Source organism: Patiria miniata, unplaced genomic scaffold (assembly GCF_015706575.1).
Source record: "Patiria miniata isolate m_02_andy unplaced genomic scaffold, ASM1570657v1 HiC_scaffold_20, whole genome shotgun sequence".
NCBI classification, from domain to species: Eukaryota; Metazoa; Echinodermata; class Asteroidea; order Valvatida; family Asterinidae; genus Patiria; species Patiria miniata.
The window spans coordinates 17,782,816-17,808,889 of NW_024037059.1; the positions used below are offsets into that span (position 1 = coordinate 17,782,816).

The window sequence follows — 26,074 nt, forward strand, 5'->3', positions numbered from 1 at the left end:
AAAGGTGGAATGTCTGGGGTTGGTGAAGGGGATAAAATTGTCCAATGTATAATTAATATGTATGCCTCCGGTCGACAGCTGTGACAAAGTGATGGGTCCCAGTGTAAACAAACTTTGGTTCACCGCCGACTCATGCACATGCAGCACCTTATTGGTTGAAAGTTTTCTCCATTTGCATATTCTCATTTGCATGCTTCTTTCGTGACCTTATATGGTTACGATGACCTAATTGCCCCGTGTTTGCACTCTACAACTAAATCAGGTCACCGACGCGCGTACCTGACTCGCCACAGACATAAAGTGAAAATGCATTTTTGTCGTTTCTTAACCTGCTGCTAGAGGGCACTCCAACACTTCATGGCGTCACACATTATTTTTTTGAGCGGTCAATCCAGGCAGACACTTAAATCGTTAAAAGCAAGTTCATATCTTTTTCCACTTTTAAATTATTAGGCACTTCCGGTTTTGACCGGAAGGAAGTGTCACGTGATTTTGCACGCATAAGATAAAATGAAGATCATGTATTAACATGTCGATTCCCACAAATTTCAGGTTCCGGTCTCTCACGGTTGATTTTATATGGAATTTCAAAGATTAAATTTGTTAAACTTTGAAGTGACGTCACGAGACCCGCGATGACGTCATGATTACGTAATTGCAAAAAACCACATCTGCAATAGTAAACCCTTACAATAACAATAGGTGTTGGGCTCAAGGCCCTACACCTAATAAAATAGTTTGACCAAATGGGTAACAGTGGTTAAATAATCACCAGTACAGTAAAAGTCAATATAGAAACCAGACAAGATTAGTGATTTACATTTAAAGAATTACTGTCCATTTGATATAAATTGAAATATACGCAGTAATCAAAAAAATAAAAGCAAAATTTGTAAAACAAAATAAAACAATAAAAATATATTTTATAGGATTTTATTTTAAACACAAACAAAACAAACTTAAGTGTACTTTGATAAAAAACAACCCTGAACAATGTGTACTGAAACAGTAAATACAAGAATTGAGCTGTACACAGAAATCGTAAAAGTAAAAAATGTTAAAAATGTAGAAAAAAAAATGTAAAATGAATTAAAACAAAGAAAATATTTAAATTATTTATTTAAAGAAAAAACTATACTCTAAAAGACTAAATAAAACTTAACTTTAAAAGCAGATCAGAAGCAGTAAGTACAGGGATTAAGTAATTTGTCAACATGCCGGAGTTAAAGACATTTTCATTTTAAAACATTTCAGACTACAATCCTGGCCAAATCTCGCTGGGCCCCCAAACCCCCTAGTCCGAAAATTTGAGACTCTCAAATACTGTGTATGAGAGTCCCAAAACTTAAGGTATCCATATTGTGCAAAAGTTTGTGCTGCATAATAAAACCAGTGTGAATGAAATGTGCAAGCTTCTTACTCACTACAGTTTCTTCAATAATCCCCGAAACTTCTGCCCTGCAAAGTTGCTGTTGTGAGCATTGCATCACCAAAAATTCAGCGCTTAATTCTAATTTTGCAGGGAGTTATCGAAATCCAAACGCGAAACATCACGTTGATGTGTACTGCAATGCATTGTGCAAAAAAGACTACTCAGCTCAAACATTTTCATCGTGTAGATAAAACAGCGCCCTCTTGTTGATCTGAGTGAATGCAGAATGTTTAATATTTTAACAGAGGGCGCTATGTTCATTTGGCCATCGATTAAAAAACAAGTAAGCTGCAAGGCTCTTCCTGCACCTACCCAGAATACCTTGGGAATCACACCACCATTTCTAAAGCATGAAGAATGACGTGGATGGTTTTTGAACTGTCAAAAACTTGCCTTAAAATTGGATTTAAGGTCTCAAATTTTGCAGGTGACATGCTTGCAACTTAAGCATTTTGATGTATGTGTTGTGTGGGCATTAATTAGCCGAATGGTGAGTAAAAAAACGTCAGTAGTAATTTTGCACGTTTTTATGCACTCACGGTCCCAGTCTGCAAACCCCCCAGCCCCAGCTCAATGTTGTCTCTCATTGCGCGGTGTGTGCTCCATCCGCTGGAGAGAACAACATTGACCGGGGGAGCGGGGGAGTTGGTGACCGTTGGAGGCTAAGGTTATTTCCAAGTGTCCCAACCATTTTGGCCGGGATTGTCTGAATGTACAATAGCCTTGATATTGCATTTGGATATTGCGCGTAGTACGTGCTCAAATAATAATACACACGCGCGCGCGCTGGTAACATGGTCAATGCACACGATTCACCATGACGGTGCACCATGTCATTTTGGCCAATATTTTTACAAAATGCAGATTGTGTTCGACGTGAAAGCCGTAAGTTGACATAAACCCTGTCTGATGTTTTTTCCCACTTGCAATAGTTTTCAAGCCGAATGAGCTTCGGCAAGCCTTGATGCCAACCCTGGAGAAGCTTTACCGTCAGAATCCGGAGTCCCTTCCCTTCCAGCAGCCGGTGGATCCCAAGACCTTGCAAATACCTGTTTGTGCTGATCCCTGTTTTGTTATTTGTCCTCAGTTGTTCTGAGAAAAAGCTCAGCTACCCATGCCTTGAGAAGATACCTTGTGCCTGTTGTGATATTAAAAATGGAAAACTTTTAATTTGGCAGTTAATATGAGTACTTTGCTCCCTTTTCCTCTTTTTTTTTCCAATACAAACTGTGTGACTGATATGAGTTTTTGTAGTTTGTGATGACTAACAGCCTATCATTTCCACGTCTTTTTCCTGCTTGGTTAGCAGCCAGTGGTGTGAGTCTGCATGCTGGAATGGTTCTGTCACATTTTTCTTTCTATAAAATTTGGATCTTGCTTTTTGACACCGCGGTAGTCTTGCTCAACCAAATTCGGCAGTGCCCAAAACGCTACTGATAAAAGGGGTTTTTTTTCGCCAGCTCGGACGAGTTCCGTTCATGAGTTAACAGGACTCCCTTGTTAACTGATAAACTGAATATGTGCCGCTACACTAGAGAATCTCTACTGCACATAGGAAACAACTGTTCAAAAAACAAAGATGGCCGCAGAATTGACCAGGAGGTATGGACAATCATCAAACAAGCAGGTATTGCGAATATCCCCAAACGGGGCTGCAGAGCAGGTACAAACAAAGAATGATCAAAACTCATATAACTGTGCGTCCAGTTGATTCGCCAAATAATCACGATCGAGGAGTTTCTTGTGCAAATTTGGCAACGTTACCAAGACTGGTGGAAAAAGACCAACCTCCTAGTAGTCCTACCCTGCCTACTGTGTACTTTTGTAATCCACGCTCCCTAGTGAACAAGTTTGATGAATTCAGAACGACAATACTGGATCTCAATGTAGATGTAGCTGGCATATCAGAAACTTGGTTCAGCCCCAGCACACCAATTGAACAATTTGGAGTACTTAGATGGATTCTACCTCTCGTCAAAGTGTAGGAGCACACAACGTGGGGGAGGAGTAGCAGTATACATGCGGGAGAGTTTGTGTGCTCAAACTACTAACATCAAGGTCCCAGACCATCTTGAAGTGGTATGGATGAAAGCGAGACCCTATCGCCTACCCCGTGAAACATCCATACTCTTCTATGCTGCAGTATATTCTCCACCCAACAACCCACATGAACATCTCATTGATGGTGTTGATTATATCAACACCAACTATCCTCATGCTGGTGTCACCATATTGGGTGACATAAATCGATTGGACACAAGTGATCTTTGCACAGGTACTGGATTCGCCCAAGTTGTCAAGCAGCCGACTCGCAACTAAGTGATTCTCGATAAGATTATCACTAATATTGCCAAACATTACCATGCTCCAGAAACTAGCTCCCCAATCAGAAAGAGTGACCATTCCACAATCATCTGGAGCCCAAAGTCGTGACATGCCCGAAATGCAACTAACACTCGGATTGTCCGCCCAATGAAAGAGTCTGCAATCCGTGATTTCGGTTCATGGATTGTCAACCATGACTGGGAAGAGGTTTACACCAAGTCCTGTGTTACAGACAAGTGCTCAGCTTTTTATGATACTCTACAAGGAGCTATAAACTCCTACTTTCCAACCCAATCCATCAGAGTTCATTCTCAAGATAAACCATGGATGACAACGTACATCAAAAACGTCATTCTGGAAAGACAGCAAATATTCCACACTGAACATCGTTCCCCAAGATGGAAGCAGCTTCGCAACAAGGTGAGGCGCATGATAGGCAAAAACAAGAGAAACTGCTATACGAATTGCGTACAGCAACACAAGAACGCTAATCCTGCTGAATGGCATACACATATTCGCACTATGTCAAATATGAGTTAACCCTCCTCCTGGTGTTAATGTACACAACTCGGAGGATGTCGCGAATTGCATCAACGACCACTTCGTCTCTATATGGAGTCACCTCAAACCACTCGAAACTGCTTCATTGCCAGCCTACTGTCCAGACCCTCAACCTGACCCAAGAGTACTGAACTATCAAGTCTACGCAGTGCTCAAGAAAACCAAATTGGGCAAATCTGCTGGTCCAGATGGTGTCCCCACCAGGATAATTCGTGAGTTTGCTTGTGAGCTCACAGGCCCTCTAACAGACATACTTAACAACTCGTTTAGCGAAGGAGTCGTCCCACAACAGTGGAAAAAAGCAGTCGTGGTTCCCACCCCTACACCAGCTACTTGGGATAAGTTGAGACCCATATCATTGACTGATCACTTCGCTAAGGTGGCTGAAGGTTTCATCGCGGATTGGCTATTGGATGACATCAACAGCAAGATTGATCCAAACCAGTACGGCAATCGTAAAGGAGTATCCACGACTCACTATCTAGTGAAACTGTTGGACACCCTTCACAGAAACGCAGATAAACCGGGTTCTATGAGCATAGTAGTAGTAACAGACTTCAGCAAGGCCTTCGATTCAGTAGATCACAACATACTCGCCAATAAACTCGTCAATCTCGGAGTTCGCCCCTCTGTCGTAACATGGATAGCCAACTTCCTGAGCAGTAGAGAACAGTGTGTCCGCTACCGTGGTGTAACAAGTGACTGGAAACCGCTCAGGGGTGGAGTACCTCAGGGAACACGCATCGGCCCACTTGTATTTCTGGCACTTGTCAATGATGCAGTAGGGGACATCCCACCTACCGTCCTGAAATACGTTGATGATCTAACAATGGTTGGGCATTGTGACCGGAAGACCCCATCGGATATGCAAAGTCATCTTGACAACCTTGCCGAGTGGGTCCAGAACAATCACATGAGACTCAATGCTGATAAATGTGCTACCATGCAGGTTACGTTCGCTAGGGAACTTCCGACCCAACTACCACTCACAATCAACGATACCCCACTCCAGTCAGTCGATACAGTAAAGATTCTGGGACTGCAAATTTCTAAGGACTTAAAATGGGACACTCATGTCAAATCCATCCTAAAGAAAGCTAATGGCAGGATCCACATGATAAAGACATTGAAGCATTTTAATATGCCATTACAGGACACGGTTACAATCTATTCATGTTATGTTAGACCCATATGCGAATATTCTGCTCCTACTTGGCATTCCGGGCTCACTGTGGTAGAAAGCGAAATGCTTGAGAAAATTCAACGTAGAGCCTGTAAGATCATGATGGGCAAACAGTACACTAGCTATGAAAATGCACTTGTTGCCTGCAACCTCAACACTTTGGCTGAATGGAGGGAGCAGATGTGCATGAAATTCTTCCAATCGCTGATTGCATCCAAACACTACAGCAGCTGGCTTCCGCCAAATAGGAGAAATGTTCATCATAGAGACCTCAGAAACTGCAACACATACTCCCTACCTCTTTGTAAGACTAAGCGGTACCAAAAAAGCCTAATTGTTTACATGACAAAGATTTGGAATGAAAACCACTAATATTAACCAACTAGTGGGTCTGACCTCTAGCTGCAATCCTGAATTTTTATGCATTTGTGTTTATGTCGAATTTTTTTTCTTTTGTAACATTTGAGGGTTCCCCGTTGTTTTTCTTTACCTTTGACCCCTCCCTTCCACAATCCTGTTGTTCACATAACAACCTCCCTTCCCATGCCTTCCATCCCCAAGACAACTTCCCAATCCCACTTGTATCAACCTCTGCCCCTGTGTACACCCAACCTTTCCATCCTCTTTTCCCAACCTTTTTCATCCTGTGCGGTTTTACAGCCTGTTTGTACACAATTTTAAAAAGGAAGCCTGGTTTTTATTGCATTTGAATTTCACTAAACTGTTTCTCTCGATTTTTATTGTTTGTTTTGTATCTGTGTACTTTAATACCATACATGTTTTCCCAGCTCCATTCCCCTCAACCCGTCCCTATCACTCCCTCCCTTCCTATGCCCTTTCATGATGGTTATTCTTTAAATCTCTGTGTAATTTTATTTTTTATGTAACTATTCTGCAATTCCGCTGCTGGCGGCGATAGAATAGAATAATAAACCATTAATAATAATAATAATGAGAAAGTTGTCAGTGTTGTAGTATTCGTCTTGCATGTTGCTAGAAGCTTGTGTGCTTGTGCTTAGTTCGGTACTAGACTCACTAACAGGGTCGTGTGTGCAATGGGAATAACTAATGGACAAGTATTGTGATGTATCAGGTTGTTTAGTACTGGTTGGCAATGAATTAACCTCAAAACTAAAAACAGAATAGTTTTGTGATCTATTGCTTGTGAGTACACAAAATAAAATCTGTTGTGTAACTTATCACACATAAAAGCTATATTTGATCAACCCGTCCCTATCACTCCCTCCCTTCCTATGCCCTTTCATGATGGTTATTCTTTAAATCTCTGTGTAATTTTATTTTTTATGTAACTATTCTGCAATTCCGCTGCTGGCGGCGATAGAATAGAATAATAAACCATTAATAATAATAATAATGAGAAAGTTGTCAGTGTTGTAGTATTCGTCTTGCATGTTGCTAGAAGCTTGTGTGCTTGTGCTTAGCTCGGTACTAGACTCACTAACAGGGTCGTGTGTGCAATGGGAATAACTAATGGACAAGTATTGTGATGTATCAGGTTGTTTAGTACTGGTTGGCAATGAATTAACCTCAAAACTAAAAACAGAATAGTTTTGTGATCTATTGCTTGTGAGTACACAAAATAAAATCTGTTGTGTAACTTATCACACATAAAAGCTATATTTGATTGACATTCAAATATAGTATAGCATTCACAACCAATTCATCACAGTGGTTGTCAAAGGTGAAACATTGCACACACTTCCCTTCAACTAACAAGAGCAAACAAGAAACAGCCAAAAATATTCATCCATTTTGCGGTATTTTTTCTGTTGGATTTTACTCCTCCAGGACTACTTTGACATCGTGAGGCAGCCCATGGACCTGTCCACCATCAAGCACAAGCTGGACACCGGGGTGTACCAGAACCCCTGGCAGTACGTGGACGATGTCTGGCTGATGCTGGAGAATGCCTGGCTGTACAACCGTAAGACGTCCCGCGTCTACAAGTACTGCTCCAAGCTCGCGGAGGTATTTGAGACTGAGATTGACCCTGTCATGCAGATGCTGGGGTACTGCTGTGGCCACAAGGTAGGCATCCAAGCACTCTATATTACCCCCACCCTTAAGCCCCACTCTACAACCAAACCCCAACCAATCCCACCCAAACACCCCAACTGCCAGCCCACCAATTATCCCCCCCCCCCAAAAAAAAATTAAATGTCTTGAGTTTTTTTAGGGGATTAGGGAACTGTAATTCTTCCTCTGAAAACAAGTGCTAGTTTGAATGATTCTGACAGCTGTATTGTTTTACCTCTTCCCTGTTTGCAGTTTGTTTTCCACCCGCAAGTGTTGTGCTGTTATGGCAAGCAGCTCTGTATCATCCCGTGTGATGCTGTGTATTGGAGCTATCAGAACAGGTAAGAATTCAAAATGCAAAATCCTTTTTATGCTCGGAAGCGAGCATAACAATAGTAGGTTTTTGTTTGGGGGAGGGGGGCGATTTGGGTCTAGTTTGAGGAGCAAATGGCAAAATGAAAAGTCGTCAGGGGAAAAAAGTTTCAATATTTAATTTCTGTGAAACACTGATTTTCATGATATATTTTCATCATTACTCCAAGAAAATTTGGTCGTAGAAGAATGATCCTCATAAGTATGTTGGTGATTTCCTTTTTCTAGGTATCACTTTTGTGAGAAATGCTTCAACGAGATCGAGGGTGACTCGGTGACATTGGGAGATGACCCAACGCAGTCACAGACGTAAGTAGACTCGCTTGTCTTGAACGTAATTTCGCAGGGTTTGTAACATTTCAAGTCTGTTGAAGATACTAGATCAGAGCTTCACCCTTCTCTTCTGTCAAAAATGACAAACTAATCTGAATGACTTTTCTAACCTTTTCAGTCCCGTACTGTGGATATCCCATTAAGGTCTTGCACCCAGGATACCCCAGGTTATAGGGTTACACACACATAAATGAACCCGAAGCACAGTCTGTTCTAGGAAGATGTCATCGTGAACATCAATGAATGTGGTTTGTCCCCAGGCTAACTGTACACATTATGAAATGAGGCAACATTGAACTTATTATGAACCCATTTGTCCCTGTACTGCCCCAAAGCGCCCTGCCGGTTACTTCCTATAACGCCCGAACCGACCAACACTCTATGGTTTTTGTTTCATTCATCAAGGATTAAATACAATGTAGTACAATGTATCAAAAGTTCTAATGGGTTTAATGACAAACTTTTATCACTATTTTATGTGCACTACTTTTTGTCAAACTCGAAACATAACTAGTGCTACTAACCCCCCATTAATTTATGTACATACCTAATGGTACAAAACCCAGTTAGTTTTGTAATTGTTGGGTTAATCAGAAATCTATTACTTGCTCAACAGTGTTGTAGGTCTCGAGACCGGTCTCGGTCTCGAGACCGGTCTCGAGACAAAAAGTGGTCTCGGTCTCGGTCTCGGGAGCTGTGGTCTCGGTCTTGGTCTCGGTCTCGGTCCCCTTTGGTCTCGATATTTTGGCTGGTCTCGGGTCGAGACCGGCAATATGTAGCTTTTACAGCTCGATCGATTACTTTGTGTTCACTTCGTTCAGTACCGTTGATAGTTAAAACATTTGCTAGCCCGTAGATCAAGTTTGTTATATATCGTGGTCGGTTTGGACTCGACTGCACGTTGGAAAGTCCCAAAAGTACATGTAAAGCTGCAGCAGTACCAGTCACTGAACGATTTGGAACAAGTTCGGCATTTATCTGTTGTGTCAGGCACATAAACAAAGTATAAACTTGTAACAATTTATGCAATAAGGGCCTGCCATTTTCGGGGATTGTGAAGTTTAGCCCACCCCTGTTGGCGTAATCACTTGCATTTTGTATTCTGATAATAAATGAGGTGCTTCAAATTAGTTATATTTTCGACCCCCAAGGGCGGATCCAGGGGGGGGGGGCCAAAGGGGGCCATGGCCCCCCCCCCCCCCAAAAAATGAAATCATTTATTTTTTTCATGACATCGCAATAAAGGCAGGCAATGAGTACACCACCATCTTTTCCTCAAAAAAACATTGGTTAAAGTGGTCAGAAATTGCCTCAGATCGCACCACAGAGCATCTAGAATCCAAACATTTTTCGGGGCCCTTAAGCGGGCCCCGAAACCCACGCCATAATTTTTTGGACCCACTTTTTTGGGGGACCAAATTTTTTTTTTTGCCCCCCCCCCCAAAAAAATGTTTTCTGGATCCGCCCTTGTCGACCCCACACAATGTTCTCTTTAATTTGGGACAGTATTTTGAAGAAAAAGTAAATATACCCGCCTGATTTTCCAGCATTGAACTCACACACTCTTACCAGTTACCACTCACTGTTGCCATGAGAGTGTATGATGAGACCCCATTTTCTGGCTGCTCATTTTGAAGTACCCCATTATTCCTCAAAAATTAAAATCCCGTTCAGAAAAAAATTTAAAAATCCATATCTGGCACATTCTGGCTACCACCTCGCAACTTGTGGGTCTACATGTACAAGTCCACATTCTATGACAGAAATTTTAAAGATTAATTCAACATTTTCTAGCTCCCATTTTTTAAAATCAAGTACACAAAAAAGTCTTGTTAGAAGTTAAGTCCTATATTTATTTTAGGAAAAAAAGGCACAATGTAAAATTAAAATTGCATCTTTAAATATCCGTTAGAAGTCATAGCTGAAACCAAGGGGTGACTGTGGAGTTTAGGATTCAAGTTCCTATAACAGATGAAACATCTGCCTTTAACTTTTTACTTTTGTCACGATTGGGTGCAGACAACATGTCAAAGCCCATATTTCTTAAGTGTAACTACTTTTTGCTCAAGTAGGGTGTCATGTATCAATTTGTCAACACTGCCACTGGTCAAAATTTTGGTCTGTAATCTTTGTGAATAGAAAGGTTACAACTTTCAACTATAATAATGTGTCTTTTTAAATTTTATTTCGACTATTGTTATTTATTATCAGCGGTCTCGGTCTCGGTCTCGGACCATATTGGTCTCGGTCTCGGTCCGCCTTGAAGAGGCTGGTCTCGGTCTCGGTCTCGGTCTCGAATCTTCAGGTCTCGGTCTTGGTCTCGGTCTCGGACTATCCGGTCTCGACTACAACACTGCTGCTCAAACGTATGGCAGTATACTTCATGAACTACGTGTGAATTTAGTAATATATCGGCATTGTTGGATTCACTGCTGGGTTCTGAAAATGTAAACAAGATCTGTTTCGTAGAATCTTTCAGTAGTAAATTAGGGCTGTGTATTGGAACTGGGTACCCGAGAACCCTGCCTTTGATGTCGGGAATCAGTTCCGGATTATGGGATCGGGTACATGTAGCCGACTTTACAAATTACTTTAATAGTAACTTCTCAGACAATGAAAAAGAGAGGTTGTGAATGTCATGTGTGGATATTTTTCAAAATGAAAGCCAGGCTACGTGGGAAAACAAAAGATATATCACGTTTATGACTCGCGCGAAAATTCCACCTTTTAGCTAAAGACCTCACTGTTCACACTTGTTTCTTACTGCATTGATGTGGCAGTATCAATGTACGGAACTTTATGAAAAATCTGAACAGCAACTTCTGAGATATGAATGTTGGGGTTAGGCTTCTTTAACGAGTTCCCGGGTACCTGGTTTTTTTCCTTCTTTTTTTCATTTGGGTACCCGGTTCCCGTATTATCTGTAAATGCACACCCCTATCGTAAATGCAAGCAGGCTGCCCACGATTGATAGATTAACAGATGCACCAACATTCCCAGCATGCTTTGGTTTTCTCAGGAAATGCCCCCTTGTTGGCCATACCAAGGAATACATATTCCCAGATAAGCTAAAACCACCTTTGTAAAGAAATTTGTCTTTGCGAGAGATAAGATGGCATAGTAAAGTATGAGCACTGACTGGCTTACTTGTCGGAAGTAATAGATTTCTGGTAACGCCCAACTGTTTGCACTTACTCCAATAGGTTCTGGTGGACTGGCAATGACACAAGGTTCAACCATTCTAAGCAACTGGAAAGGTAAACGCAGTGGGTCACTAGGTTGAATGCCTCTCAAACATAGAAGGGGATGCCATCTGATGAACAACCTCAATACAAACACACATTGACGACAAGCTTCCTAACAAGAAAGCAACGGAGCTGTGGATCAAATGCCAACATTAAAATCCAGAACACCCACGCCCCCTAATCCCATATCATAACATTGAAATTTTGTTGTTTGTTTTGAAAAGTTTTTTTTTTATAACTAACACAATATGCACGCAGTGGTCATTTCATTGAAGTCCACTTTAATACAACTTGTGTCCTGCCATGACTCTTTGAATTGAAATGATCATATTTTGTTGGAGTAAAACACCTTCCCTTTCTACAAAATTGAATTGTGAATATGTTTAATATCCCAAGTTTGCAGTTTATTTGAATCATTTGTTTGTGATGTTTCCTTTGCAGTACTATCAAAAAGGAGAACTTTGTGAAACTGAAGAACGATACCCTGGACATTGAACTGTGAGTTTGGCTCGTTGCCTTTTATCATTTGGTGCTGAATAAAGTCAAAAATATTTAAAAAGAAACTTACAGTGAACCATGTAGAGCTACAAACCATTCCTAAGCTGATTGAAACAAACCAGAATATGCCCCCCCCCAATCAAAATAAAAAAGAAATTGCTGTAGGCATTTTAATTAGCTTTTTCTTTTATTGTTAATCACAAGTCAAAAAATTATTTCATGTGACAATGCTAAAAAGAAGGAGTTCATCAGCACAGCTCAACAGGTTTATTAGTTATGATGGAGCAGAAAGAAATCAAAAGTACATCAAAGTGGTCATGAGACAATTTTGTCTGAAGATCAAAATTTGAATAATACTACTGTCTGCTACAAATAAGGGGAGAAAGCAAAATTAAACAAGATGTAACACTACATTTTTACTCTGAGGTACCCAGAGGTAAACCGTTAAACCTCCAGGTAAACCTCCAGGTAAACCTCCAGGTAAACCTCCAGGTAAACCTCCAGGTAAACCTCCAGGTAAACCTCCAGGTAAACCTCCAGGTAAGCCTCCAGGTAAGCCTCCAGGTAAACCTCCAGGTAAACCTCCAGGTAAACCTCCAGGTAAACCTCCAGGTAAGCCTCCAGGTAAACCTCCAGGTAAGCCTCCAGGTAGGCCTCCAGGAAAGCCTCCAGGTAAGCCTCCAGGTAAACCTCCAGGTAAACCTCCAGGTAAACCTCCAGGTAAACCTCCAGGTAAACCTCCAGGTAAACCTCCAGGTAAACCTCCAGGTAAACCTCCAGGTAAACCTCAAGTTACTGCCTATTTAATTTCGCATTCTTCCCTCATTAAAATGCACACCGAGAGAAGAAGGCTTTTTAAAGATTTTCAAAATGCTGAAAGGATATTAAATTTTAATCATAAATTCTTTCGAAACTTTTACGACAAAAGAAAAATACCCAATAACTTTGATATGAAACAAAACCACTTAATAAAATCAATCATGTTAACTTCCGTTTAACAACAGGTTTGTAGACTGCTTGGAATGTGGGAGGAAACTCCACGTGATATGTGTCCTGCACAATGAGGTCATCTGGCCTGAAGGGTAAGCATAAAGTCGCTCTTTAAACCTACCTGAAAGTCTTACAGGTTCCTTCCAAAGGACTTGCCGAATTTGGTACTCTCATTTTGTTAATCTGTGAATGAAACTAACATTTTTGTCTGACGTGACTATTATTTCTCCTCACCTCCCTTCAGCTTCATCTGCGACGGTTGCAGAAAGTCCAAAGGCATCAAGAAGGAGAACAAGTGTAACGCTAAGAGTGAGTAACATATTAAAGCCAGGAATATTTGCTTCAGCATGTTAAAAAAAAAACCCGGGATTGGTCACATGAAGCAGTCATGTGATGTGTTCAATTAACAGTTCAAACAACAGATCTACCATTGACAGTCTTAACTTTTAGATATGGGGTCAGTGTGTGTGTCCGTCATTGTCAAATATTGTGTTAACAATAACTGTGTTTCTATAAACACTACAGAAATGTATAATTATGAATTGTTACTGATGTTAATTCCAAATGGCTGCATAAAACCTGTCAGAGCATTATTTTCCGGCATCCCTAAAAAAAAAATGATATATGGACAATGTAATTGAAAGTTCATGGTGGAAATACTGCATTGTTTTGCTTGTCTGTCGTCAAACAGAACTGCCGTCATCGAAGCTAGGCATCCACTTAGAGAGCCGAGTGAACAAGTTCCTGAAGTGTCGCAATACGGGAGCCGGGGAGGTAACCATCCGGGTGCTAGCCAGCTCTGAGAAGACGGTGGAAGTCAAATCAGGCATGAGGAATCGGTAAGGGACTTGCAAAACACAAGAGGGGGGCTGTCTGTGATTTTCTGTCTGAGATTGTCTGTGATGTTTGTCTGTGTCCTTTCTGTGATTGTCTCTGATTGTCTTTGAATGTCACTGCTTGTTGTTTAATCTTTTTTGCACTTTTAAAATTTCCCTGCAAGGTTTGGAGATGACCTACCGGAAACATTTCCCTACCGGGCGAAGGCACTGTTTGCCTTTGAAGAGATTGACGGGACGGACGTGTGCTTCTTTGGCATGCATGTCCAGGAGTACGGCTCGGAGTGTCTCAGGCCAAATCAGAGGTATGAGAAATACTAGCCCAGGGGTTTTTTTTCGGAAAGGAAAAATTGTCTCAAGCAGTTTCAGCTTTACTTAAAAAATTCCGGAAAAGCCTCTTTCATCATCATTTTTATGCCTCGCGGCGAAGCCGAAGGGGCATACTGTTTCCGCCTTGTCCTTCCGTGGGTGGGTGGGTGTGAGTTTGTGTTACATACCCTATGTGGACTTGTGAACAAAAGAGGTCCACATAATGCAGGTTGTGTTAACGTTATGTGGACTAAGCCGTGTCCACATAAGGTTTTGCCCTTTCTGGAAAACAGGTTTAGAGGCATTTTTGGGTTAGGTTTATCCGTAGCAGAATGAAGAGAAACACTATAGGGAATCATAGAAAAAAAATTGGGTTAAAAGAGTTTTCACAGTTTAAGTAAAGTTATTTTTTGTACTGAGTTTTCTTAACTACACGAAAACAAAGCAATGTCCACACAAGGTATGTAACGTAAGTCTGGGTGTGCATGTGTGTGTGTGTGTCCGGACAAATGTTGTCAGCGCGATAACTTGAGAAATACTTAACATATGAACTTCGAATTTGGTTTGTGTATTGTTCTTGGTAATCCTAAGAACCCTTTTGCATTTGGGGCCGAAAGATCAAGGGTCAAGGTCACAGTTACTAAAACAAAAGAAATTTTGTCAGTGCGATAACTTGAGAAATACTTTACATATGAAATTCAAATTTGGTTTGTGTATTGTTCTTGGTAATCCTAAGAACCCTGTTGCATTTGGGGCTGAAAGGTCAAGGGTCAAGGTCACAGTGACTAAAACAAAAGAAATTTTGTCAGCGCGATAACTTGAGAAATACTTTACATATGAACTTCAAATTTGGTTTGTGTATTGTTCTAGGTAATCCTAAGAAGCTTATTGCATTTGGGGTCAAGGGTCAAGGTCACAGTTGCTGAAACAATAGAAATTTTGTCAGCGCGATAACTTGAGAAATACTCTACATAAGAACTTCAAATTTGGTTTGTGTATTGTTCTTGGTAGTCCTAAGAAGCCTATTGCATTTAGGGCCGAAAGGTCAAGGGTCAAGGTCACAGTGGCTGAAACAATAGAAATTTTGGCAGCGCAATAATGTGAGAAATACTTTACATGTGAACTTCAAATTTGGTTTGTGGATTGTCCTTGGCAATCCTAAGAAGCATTTTGCATTGGGGCCAAAAGGTCAAGGGTCAAGGTCACAGTGGCTAAAACAAAAGGAATTTTGTCAGCGCAATAACTTGAGAAATACTTTATATGTGAACTTCAAAATTGGTTTGTGGATCGTTCTTGGTAATCCAAATAGGTATATTGCATTGGGGGACGAAAGGTCAAGGGTCAAGGTCACAGTGGCTAAAACAATAGAAATCTTGTATTTATTCTGAGATCAAAGGGATTAGTTAGGGATTAATTCATATATAACCTACATAAGACACTAATGCTGTCAATGAACGTTCCATGTGACCAAGGTACATAAGTTGATGTTAAAAGAGAGGTGTTATGTCATGGGAACAGTCACGGTTGCGGGGCATTTGTGTTTGTAAACACACCTGACTTGTTTGTTTCTTTGGGGTTTTTTTGTACTGCTTTCTCAAATCCTTTGCATTTTGTACACAGTTTTGAGTGCTATTCCCTTGTATTATCTGATGACATGCCTAAAAGAGCCATTTATGTTGATGCTTAAATGCTTAAAGCAGATATTTTCTCTTCTTCCTTTTATTTTCAGGCGTGTGTATATATCGTATTTAGACAGTGTTCACTTCTTCCAACCCCGTGCTTACCGAACAGCAGTATACCATGAAATCCTCATCGGCTACCTTGATTATTGCAAGTTATTAGGGTAAGTGAGTTTTTGTTGCTTTCTATTTTCATCAAACTCCAGACTTGGAGTGGATCTACCTGTTGCATTCAAAGACTTAAGGCCAGAAGACCTTTTACTGGTGTGTGACCTCAGTTTTGTTAAATGGAATGCCGATGCCTCCTTTATTTAGGTATGAATGGGCCCACATCTGGGCGTGGCCCCCGAGCGAAGGGGATGACTACATCTTTCACTGTCATCCCCCGGAGCAGAAGATCCCTAAGCCAAAGAGACTGCAGGACTGGTACCGTAAGATGTTGGACAAGTCAGTGACGGACAAGGTCGTTGTGGACTTCAAGGTTAGATATGGATGCCCCATACCCCATGCTAAGCTTGCTATATGTTTCCTCATCCCACGTTAGTGTGCCCCAGTCCTTTAAACTTTTCCCTACCTTATCTTGAGGTACCGCTTATCATTCTTTACGATATTAACAATCCAGGCCTTCATTTTTAGAAATTCGTGGAGCTCAGTTAATCGCTCTCCTGGGAAATCCGAGGAGCTCAATTTGAGCACCCAAAATTGCTCTCCTAGAAAAGTCTGAGGAGCTCGATTTGCATGTTTTGTGCTCAAAGTAAAAAATGAATCCAAATCATTCCTGAAGCCTTTCATATCATGCACACACACTTGCATCAGAACTGAGAAACAGATGCGACTGTTCTCTACAAATTGAGTGCTTAATCCATGTCAATTTAATAGGTTTAAGTTTTACTTGTTTGTGAATCATCCTGATGTGGAAATAAAAATGAAAAACAAATTGGAGTTGACTTGTGGTTCGTTAGTGTTTCTATTTTGTTCTATTTTACTTCGTTTTTATCATACTCACTTTATTTTTATTTTATTTTGTTTTATTTACTGTTTATTTCAGTTTTTATTTATTGATTTTTTTTTATCAAATAGTTTAATTAATTTGGTTTACTAACTTTACTAAAAACCTGTTTTTGTTTAAATTTGCATATGTATCATTTGGTGTAACCGTGTTTTTGAGGGGTTCTAAATTTATATCCAAATTGATGAATAGAGCCCCCTCCCCCCCCCAAAAAAAAATCCAATTAATTTAAGTCCGGTCATACATCTGTCAAAGAAATACTTTTTTTTGTCACATAAATCCTCAAAATTAGTAAAATAGAAAAGGAAAATAATTATATGAATATTTGGTTTTGGGCACAAAAAATAAAAGGATCGAAAGTAAGGTCACAGAAATGTACAAGTAACGCCATTACAATATGTTGAATGGTACTACGCACAAACAATGTCACCGTGCACGGGTGGCCTGTTGACCGGCCGCGCTTGCGGGCATAGCCCGGTAGTCGACACACGGAAAATCGCTCTGCACTCTATCGTTGAGGGACTAATGAGCTCACCCTTTCGCAAGGTATTTCCAACCCAAACTTGTCAAAAATGAACGCTAGTTTCTTGTAGATGTACCGGAGATCATTCAAAATGCCGTTCAAAAACTCTGGCTCCCTTTGGAATATCACAACTTCCAGAAAAACGGTGTAATTTCACATAGGCCTACCCACTGTTGTCTGGCTGCACAGTATTAGATCGCACACAACACAAGCACATAACATTATGTACCGTACGCGTTATGGGCGTACGGTACGGGGACGGACACGGGAACCGTCGCCCACACACCACACTCAACACGTGTGCTTGGGCCGCCCATTTGGAAGCACGTCCATTTTATCGAAAATAGGGGTGTTGGTATTACAAAGTAGGTGGTTACGTGGTTTTAATTGCTCAGCCCATCCATTTCATAATTGTTTTGTGTTTTCACTTCATCGGAGGTTTATTTATTTAGTTTTACATTATAAATATTTATAAACTAATTTATAAACTGATCTCAACCGTAATTATTATTTCATTTTATTCACTTAACGGCGGTGCGCGTCTGAATGACGATCCTGCCAGTAACCTTGATCATAATGGAACGTGCTACATGTCGTTGACGAAAAGAAAATGGCTAATGTATCCATGTATTTGTTGATATTTTTTTGCAACGAAATCGTTCAAACATCGTGATGACAAGTTAAGAAACAGTACATGGATATAAAATTTGGATTGACAAGATTTTACTGTTGGCTTTTATGTAGACAAAAACTGGAGTCGACAATTATTAATAAGCTTACAAATTTACCCAGGAGCGCTATTATTCGCGCGCCAGAAACCGTGTTAAGGAGCGCGAAGGAGCGCGATCGCGCTCGCGCTCCTTAAATGAAGGCCTGCAATCTTTTTGCTCTTGAGAAACTTCTCCAGTGAAATCACAAGGCTATTCTAAAGTTCTGAAATGGAATGGTTCTCTTAGTGGGGATAGTGCTAAAAAATCCCAAAATTTGCCGCCTGATTTTAGATGATGCTCAGTTTCTTCCTGAATTTAAAGCGCTCTTGGAGCTCACAGATTTGCTCAGCCTTGAAGACCTTTCCAACTTGGATCTCTGCTTACCAATGTTATGCAATATTTTTAGTATGAAATGGATTTTTGGTGTAACTGTCGAATAGGGAAATGTCATTAACACACCCTTTATTTCAACCAGAGTTTCTTTTACTAAGATCACAATGTTTCATATTAATTTGTTTGAATTGTTCAGGACATCCTGAAGTCAGCAATGGACGACGGCATTACCTGCGCAACCGAGCTGCCGTACTTTGAAGGCGACTTCTGGCCCAACGTTCTGGAAGAGAGCATCAAGGAACTGGACCAGGAGGAAGAAGAGCGACAGAAGGCAGCGGAGAAGGCCGCCGCGGCCAGCGCAGGGGAAGAGGTTAGACAGCTTGAACGTATTCCACGTATAGATTGTTTCTGGGTTGTCATACCAATGTAAATAGGAGTGGTGGGTCTTCATGGACAGTAGATAGTATTTGTGACCACTTGGGGAAGCCATGTTGGGGTGCGGCACATTGCATGAGTGAGCGCTGGTTCTGGCACATAATTTATTATTAACCCTACTAAACTCCCTGGTATAATTGACTAGGAACCATACCCATCCTGGCAAATTGCAACCCCATATATGGGAAACTGCACACACATAATTCTGACTTTGATTCTGGAGGTGTGCCAACCCAATGTAAAAGACTGTCAGTTTAGGGGTGCTGTACCCATCCTGACAGATTCCAACAAAACGTTGGGGTTTGATGGGTTGGGGAGGTTAGGGTTAATGAACACAAACCTGTATCGTCGTCGTGTGAGTGCCTGGTGTAAGGCAACAATGGGTTTGAGCCCCTCCTTATGTTCTAAGACATGTATGTGTGCATGGAATCTATACAGTATAAGGTGGATTGGATAGAATTCATTTGTTTTCTATTGTTTGTTCTCCCTTCTCATGCAGTCGGTACCGATCGGCAGCAAGAAGTCCCAGAAGAAGTGCAAGAAGAACAACAAGAGCAAGAGCAGCAGCAACCGCAAGAACAACAAGAAGACCAACTTCCCCCAGCAAGGCAACGACCTGTCCCAGAAGATCTTCTCCACGATGGAGAAGCACAAAGAGGTGAGCCATCGATCAGCCAGGAGATCTGAACAGCATAACCCCCTCATTGACTAGTGCTGTCAAGTTGCCGCAGAGTAAAGATTTGGGAAGTTTGGCACTGGGAGCCAGGAAATTCTTAGCAAACCTCACGTACACGTATTTGCTTGAATGCACCCTCAATGTAATCTGTGTCATATGTTCCAGAATTTATGTCGTCCCCGTTACCTTTCATCAATTGACGCTGAAATCTTTTTGCTCTACAGGTGTTCTTTGTCATCCGTCTGGTGCCCAACCCCGGCCAGAACCAGGAACCCATCCAGGACCCGGACCCCTTGGTGTCCTGCGACTTGATGGATGGCCGGGACGCCTTCCTGACCTTGGCAAGGGAGAAGCACTACGAGTTCTCCTCACTGCGACGAGCCAAGTACTCCACCATGTGCATGCTGTGTGAGCTGCACAACCAGGGACAGGACCGCTTTGTCTACACCTGCAATGAGTGCAAGCACCACGTGGAGACAAGATATCACTGCACCGTCTGTGATGTAAGTAGGGCTAGTGAACTTTTTTTTTAATGGTTGTATGTGTTTAAGAGATTGCTTTCATTGTAAAGCCCACCCAAAAAGAAAACAAATGATGGTAATATTGCAAAAATTGACCCATGCAATCCAAAGTTATGGCCAAATATATGTCGATCAAATGATGTTATTTTGTATAGGAAATGTGTACGAAAATGTTGAATTTTTGTGAAATTGAATAAAAAGGCATATTTGAACATCTGTTATGGTGTAAATAAACACTTTGGTAAACTTTAACTTGTTTTTGTCCATTGTTTATCACAACTACTATTGGTTTCAGTTGGTTTTGAGTTGATAAAAAAACATGATATGCAATAAAACGAATGTTAAAAATGTACTTTTACACTAAAAGCACTAAAAGTAACAAAATTCCATTCACTAGAACATCTTTTCACCAAATATGGATGACACAAGGATTGTGTGTAGATACAGCATGTGGACCCAAAAAAGACCAAAAAATCTACATTCTAAAAAAAAACCTACTTTTTTTTCCTAATATTTGGCCAAAATGGAGAAATTTTAGTCTGGCATGCATAAACGTATAAACTGGCCCAAGCCGAAGTCCAATTCTCAATGCCCAAATTTGACAAAAATTTAAACAAAGATATAAAACTTGGGTATCCCATTTAGGTTATAAAACGAACTTTCTCTCATATTTGGGTTATTTTATCCCATTTTGGTGCAAATCTCATAAGACTTGTAATTTAGTTTAAAAAAAGTATGCGCTGTGCGTAATGATTTTCCTGCGTAATTCCAATGGCCTAACGTTACATCAGTGCCCATCACATTTGTACACAAAAATCGTACATGCTATAGCCACCCAAAAAACTTTAAAAACATCAGACTTCACTCTCAAAAACAGCCACAAAGTTATTAGATATGCTACCTGAGATACAACGAGAGATCGATTATTAAGATCGAGGAACTTCGATGTGGGCAAAAAGTGAAATGATCGCCGGTACTGCGGTAGCAAAAACACTCCGAGTTCCATTTCGTTTACACCACGTGCGATGGAGTCTGGACGGTTTCCGAAAACGAAGGACTTACACTGGTATCCACTAATATATTCTGACCGTACGGGTCATGAAGGGAACCAGTGTAGAATATGCATTACGCGACAATAATACGCATCACGTGACAATGTTTTGGCTGCACTCGATCTCAAACGTGATAATTTTCCGTTGCGTTTACATTATCGTGTGCCGGGAACGAAACAGTGATGCTTACACGACGTGCGCTGTCAAACAGAAGGCGCCATGATGAAAATCCATCGCGACACAAATGTGTCTATAACTCTAAACTAAAATCATATTTTGAAGGTTTTAAAAACACAATTTTCAAGGTTCCATTATTATTTTCAATGTATTTCGTGATGAAAAAGTTTTGGGAAAAACAAAAAGAATCGTAACTTTGCAACGCATAGGCTGATTATCATGGAACGTGGATGGTTGAATGACATTTTCAATAAGCTTTCGACTGATGTATGGTTTCTTGACGTCTGCTATGCTACACTACCATTGAGACCGAGTTAAACACAGTCACCAGGGCAGACAATTCTTGCCGTGGATCTTGAACGCAGGGCCGGTCTGTGCGTGCCGCATGGCCCGTGAACGTAACATGTCATGCGCGCAGCATTTTTCGTACTCGGAGTTAAAATAAGACTTTTCAACCAGTGTAATTTCGACTCAAATCACAATCACAATGGGAAAATATGTAAGTTTATTACATCATTGAACCATCTTTATAAATTACGAGGAATATTTCAAAATTTTAAAATATAAATGGGGAATGAAAACATCCGGCTTTTTGAAACAAAATCACTGGGCGTGTGTATGTTGCACGCATTCGTTTTGAAACAAAGTGATCACCGGCAGCAAACAGCGAGTGCGCGAGCCCTAATGTAAGTGCCACCAATTTTCTTTTATAATTCAAGGTGTTTTTTTTCAGTCAAGCAGATATTTGAATGGAAGTTTTTTGAACAAAACTTGGAAAGTAACTTCCGAATTGCCGTTCTAAACCTGACTTGTTATGATTGTTTTGGGACATTGACACTTATTCTTTTCATTATTTTCCACAACAGGACTATGATTTGTGCAGTAACTGCTACCGGAAGATTGGTCACAATCACAAGTTGGAGAAATGGGGACTGGAACTGGACGTGGACTCCAACAGCGGTGCGTCGCGCAACCCACAGGAAGCCCGTCGCCTGTCCATTCAACGCTGCCTCCAGAGTCTGGTCCATGCTTGCCAGTGCAAAGACGCCAACTGCCGCCTGCCCAGCTGCCAGAAGATGAAGCGGGTGGTGCAGCACACCAAGGTCTGCAAGCGCAAGACCAACGGGGAGTGCCCCATTTGCAAGCAGCTCATCGCCCTCTGCTGCTACCATGCCAAGCACTGCCATCAGGAGCAGAAATGCCTGGTGCCATTCTGCCTGAATATCAAACACAAACTCAAGCAGCAGCAGCTGCAGCACAGGCTGCAGCAGGCACAATTGCTGCGCCGACGCATGGCCACCATGCAGCAGGTGACTGCCCCAAACCAAGCCATGAACCCACAGGCTTCCACCACCGGTGCCAATCCCATACAACATGGTGCACGATCTCAGCAGGCCACAGGAGTGGCAGCCCAGCAACCAGGGGGTATGAAACCTTATCATGTTAGACTATAAGTAACTGTCAGTGTTGTAGGACTTAAGCCCAGGACTCAGACTCAAGTCCATTAAGTCGTAGTTTCTGCATATTTATGCCACGCAGACTTGACTCAAGTCACATTGCAAAAGACTTGGACTTGGACTCGTTTATGACTTGTGACTTAAAGTCACATAATTTGTTACCCCAAAAGTTGCTTTTAAAATATGTTATTCTGATGTTTATTTTCTGAAAGTAAATTTCAAGCAATACTTAAAGCACATGAACTGTTATAACGCACAACTATTGAGGTGGTGTTGCAAATAGTGTTTGTTATAGGTTTTCCCATGACACATTTAACAGGCTAGATTTTAATACAAGTCTGAAACAAATCTATTTTAGGTGTAGAATGTTGCTAATTTGTTTTTCTTGATTGTGTCTAAAGTTTATTGATTGGAGTTTGTTGGTACACATTTTAAAAGCCATTCAATTAAAATGCTTTCTTTCTGCATTTATAGCAGAGGAATTGCTGCGCAGTGCCATGGCCGGCCCTTTGCCTGGCTCCACTGCCATTAGCACAACCATTGATCAGAACTCAATGCAGCAGACCTACGAGGTCTTGGAGTCTGAGTCGGTCCATGCATGCACTGTCCCATCGTTTTCCATATGTGTATGATCAAAATGATGTTTAGACATCCCCGGCCCTTTTTGCAAATAATTGTATCTCATCTGTGGACTTATTGCGCGCAGTTTCGGCGGAAAATCGTCCACTCCATCCGTAGTGCCCTGTATAAAATTATAATTTGAAACAGTCGTCTGCTGCACAAGCATGTGGTCATGAATCCTAAACATTAGCTTATATAGACATGTAAATCGCATCAAGTCACCAGACAAATTGTTCGAGGACAAAATGTCCCAAATTTTTTATCTGGAAAAAATGCTTGAAAAACACCCTTCCACTCCATAGAAACAATTAGATTTTTCACATGTTTGTGTATTTATGTAAAGTCGTTTGACGCTTGAATGGTTTCTATTGCAAAGGTTCTAGGTCTTAACTTAAATTGACCGGACTATTTAGGGGCCATTCAAAATTTTCGATGTTTTTAAATTTCAATTTTTTTTTTTTGAAATTGTTTTGACTCACCCACCCACCCCAATTTTCGATCTTAAAATATTGATTTTCATTCAATAAAAAACATAACGAATGTCCAGTTCAGTGACGGCGGAATGCAGCTGCAGTCCGTATACAGTACCTTACCAACAACACGGCCCACTAGCATTCCCGTACGTAAAGGGAATCCACCTGGAAACACGTAAAACTAGTCCATTCTAAACAGTAATAATAAGTATCAGCTCGCTCTAAAAAAATTAACTTTTGTCTTGGCGTAAAGAGGTGTAATGACTCCCTCTATTGCAGTCGTTTTTGATAGAAAAAACATTGATCTCTCAACTCACGCTTTCCAGACATGTGGGCGCTATTGCAGCAGATGTACCATGCGCATGCATGCAGGATGCCTAAGTAATTTTGAACACAAGTAGGTTTATTTCGTTGTCGCGATTCGTAACTGACACTCGTGGCGTGTATTAAGACAAAATGAACCTGGTATCCCGCTCCTTTTGCACGGCACACTGACTTAACACATGCTTTAAAGTCTCACTTCACTGCTCCCCATGCATATGGTGCTCCAATGGACATAAACACAATACACGGGACATTGTACCACGATTGTACATTTACCGGATGCATACTGTACCCGTACGGCGTATGGTACGGTGCAGGCAAAGCGTTTACGAATCGGAAAGCAGAGAGTTGAATTGGCAAGTCCAAAGAGCTTTTATTTCTATTTTCTATCTTTTTAATTGAAAAAAGTGAATTTCGATTAACAAAAAATTCAATAAGTTAATTTGACCCACCCACCCACTTTGAAAAAACAACAACAAATTAACCCACAGACTGTGTTATGGATACCACCCACTTTGCTGTCATGAGGTAATCTCAAGGCATTTCACTGAAAAATAGGGAGGGGGGGGGCTTAGTAGTTCACAAGACTCCTGGAAACCTGAAGACCTCTGAAGAATTACTCTGTGTATAAGTCAAACTTAATTCAGTGCATTGTTCTATGGATTGAACCTCAAAAGATCTATGAAGTACAGTGATTGTTAGATGTGAATGCATGTTGTAGAAAACTGTGCCATGATTTTGAAGTTACAATTTTCAAATTTTTAAGGTACTGAATATCTTATTGGACAATTATCTATTCTTTACTTAAATAGGGAAGAGACAACTTGACTCTGCTGAAGATGATTGCATTCAACCACCATCAAAGAAGAAATCTAAAGGTAACTAATATTAATATTACTAATATTAATATTATTGTAAACGATCAATCCTTTATGCCGTCACATGCTTAAATCGGATTTTCAAGTTCAAGACTATTTCAGTTTGGCCACTAGCTGTATTCTGTTTAAATGCATGTATTTGTCATGATTTCCATAGTCTGCCCTCAAATACAACATGTCCTAGACGTTACAATATGAAAGTCAAGAAGCCAATGACTGGTAAATTGTGCCCTCTGTCAATATGTCAGTGATAATGTCAAAATGCAGACTAAAAATCTTGGAAATTTGAACCACACCTGCTTTCCTATCATTTGTACGTTCTATCATTTTGGAATTTGGAAAACTGAAGTAGAAAAAACTAAAAATAAAACATTTCTGATTTAGAATGAAGATGAAAGCTTTGCTCTTTATACATGTAACATGGGTCAGAACTGCTCAGTATATGTGTTACATTCTAACCTTTCTCTGATAAATCTAGAAAACCATTGAGTTTGAAGCAGAATGGTTGGGGCAGTTCAACAAGTAACAGGCAACTGAGGTGTTTTGTGGCAGTTTCGTGCAGTACAGGGACTCATGAGTGAATAATGGACAATATTCAAAAGTACAATTATTTACCTCAATGCATTTCATCATAATCCATAAATGCAAAATGCTGGAGCCTGATCAAATGATGATCAGCATGATGTGCAATGAGTCAGTGATAACTTCAGCAGAGTATTTGGCCAACTCAAATAAATTATACTTGTCTGGATATATGGACCATTTTGCAGGAGAAACGTCTAGTGGAGGCGATAAACAAGTTCCAGAAGGAGCTGAAGGAGAAGTGACCAAGGAGGATGTTGGAGATGAGAGCCAGCTGCAAGACTTTTGATGGCAGCCATGGAAGCAGATTCTCCTGGTACTTACTCAGTATGTTGCTGGATTGGCTTCATTTATGTTCATGAGAATTAGGATAACATCAATGGCAACTTTCACTTACTGCCAGATTAGCAACCATTTATTTCCCCGTCACTTTTGTGGTATTGGATTTTTTTCAGAATTGGTTCAGCTGGTTTAAAGGGAATGTACAACATTATTTTGTTTTT

General features: G+C 40.7%; 1 protein-coding gene across 2 annotated transcripts; it reads left to right on the forward strand.

Annotated features, from left to right (window-relative positions):
* Nucleotides 1-2,336: 2,336 nt before the first annotated feature.
* Nucleotides 2,337-26,074, forward strand: LOC119728175 (histone lysine acetyltransferase CREBBP-like). 2 transcript variants are annotated; one of them, XM_038200263.1, is made up of 18 exons: nt 2,337-2,483; nt 7,311-7,550; nt 7,791-7,879; nt 8,139-8,219; nt 11,447-11,500; nt 11,930-11,986; nt 12,991-13,068; nt 13,221-13,285; nt 13,668-13,815; nt 13,977-14,117; nt 15,851-15,964; nt 16,116-16,281; nt 18,572-18,745; nt 19,310-19,468; nt 19,711-19,989; nt 22,103-22,661; nt 24,924-24,989; nt 25,760-26,073. In XM_038200263.1, the coding sequence occupies exons 1-18, from the start codon at nt 2,397-2,399 to the stop codon at nt 25,858-25,860; spliced, it is 2,658 nt and encodes an 885-aa protein (XP_038056191.1). In that variant the 5' UTR covers nt 2,337-2,396; the 3' UTR covers nt 25,861-26,073. The 2 variants fall into 2 exon arrangements, with proteins under 2 accessions (XP_038056191.1, XP_038056192.1); XM_038200264.1 differs by lacking the exon at nt 11,447-11,500 and having other exon boundaries at nt 25,760-26,074.

What these genes read in the sequence shown, in the direction of transcription:
- LOC119728175 (XM_038200263.1), top strand. Translation starts at nt 2,397, where the DNA reads ATGCCAACCCTGGAGAAGCTTTACCGTCAGAATCCGGAGTCCCTTCCC. An exon ending in CGGCCAGCGCAGGGGAAGAG is followed by an intron (nt 18,746 to 19,309) that starts GTTAGACAGCTT and finishes CTTCTCATGCAG; the next exon opens with TCGGTACCGATCGGCAGCAA. An exon ending in CGATGGAGAAGCACAAAGAG is followed by an intron (nt 19,469 to 19,710) that starts GTGAGCCATCGA and finishes TTTGCTCTACAG; the next exon opens with GTGTTCTTTGTCATCCGTCT.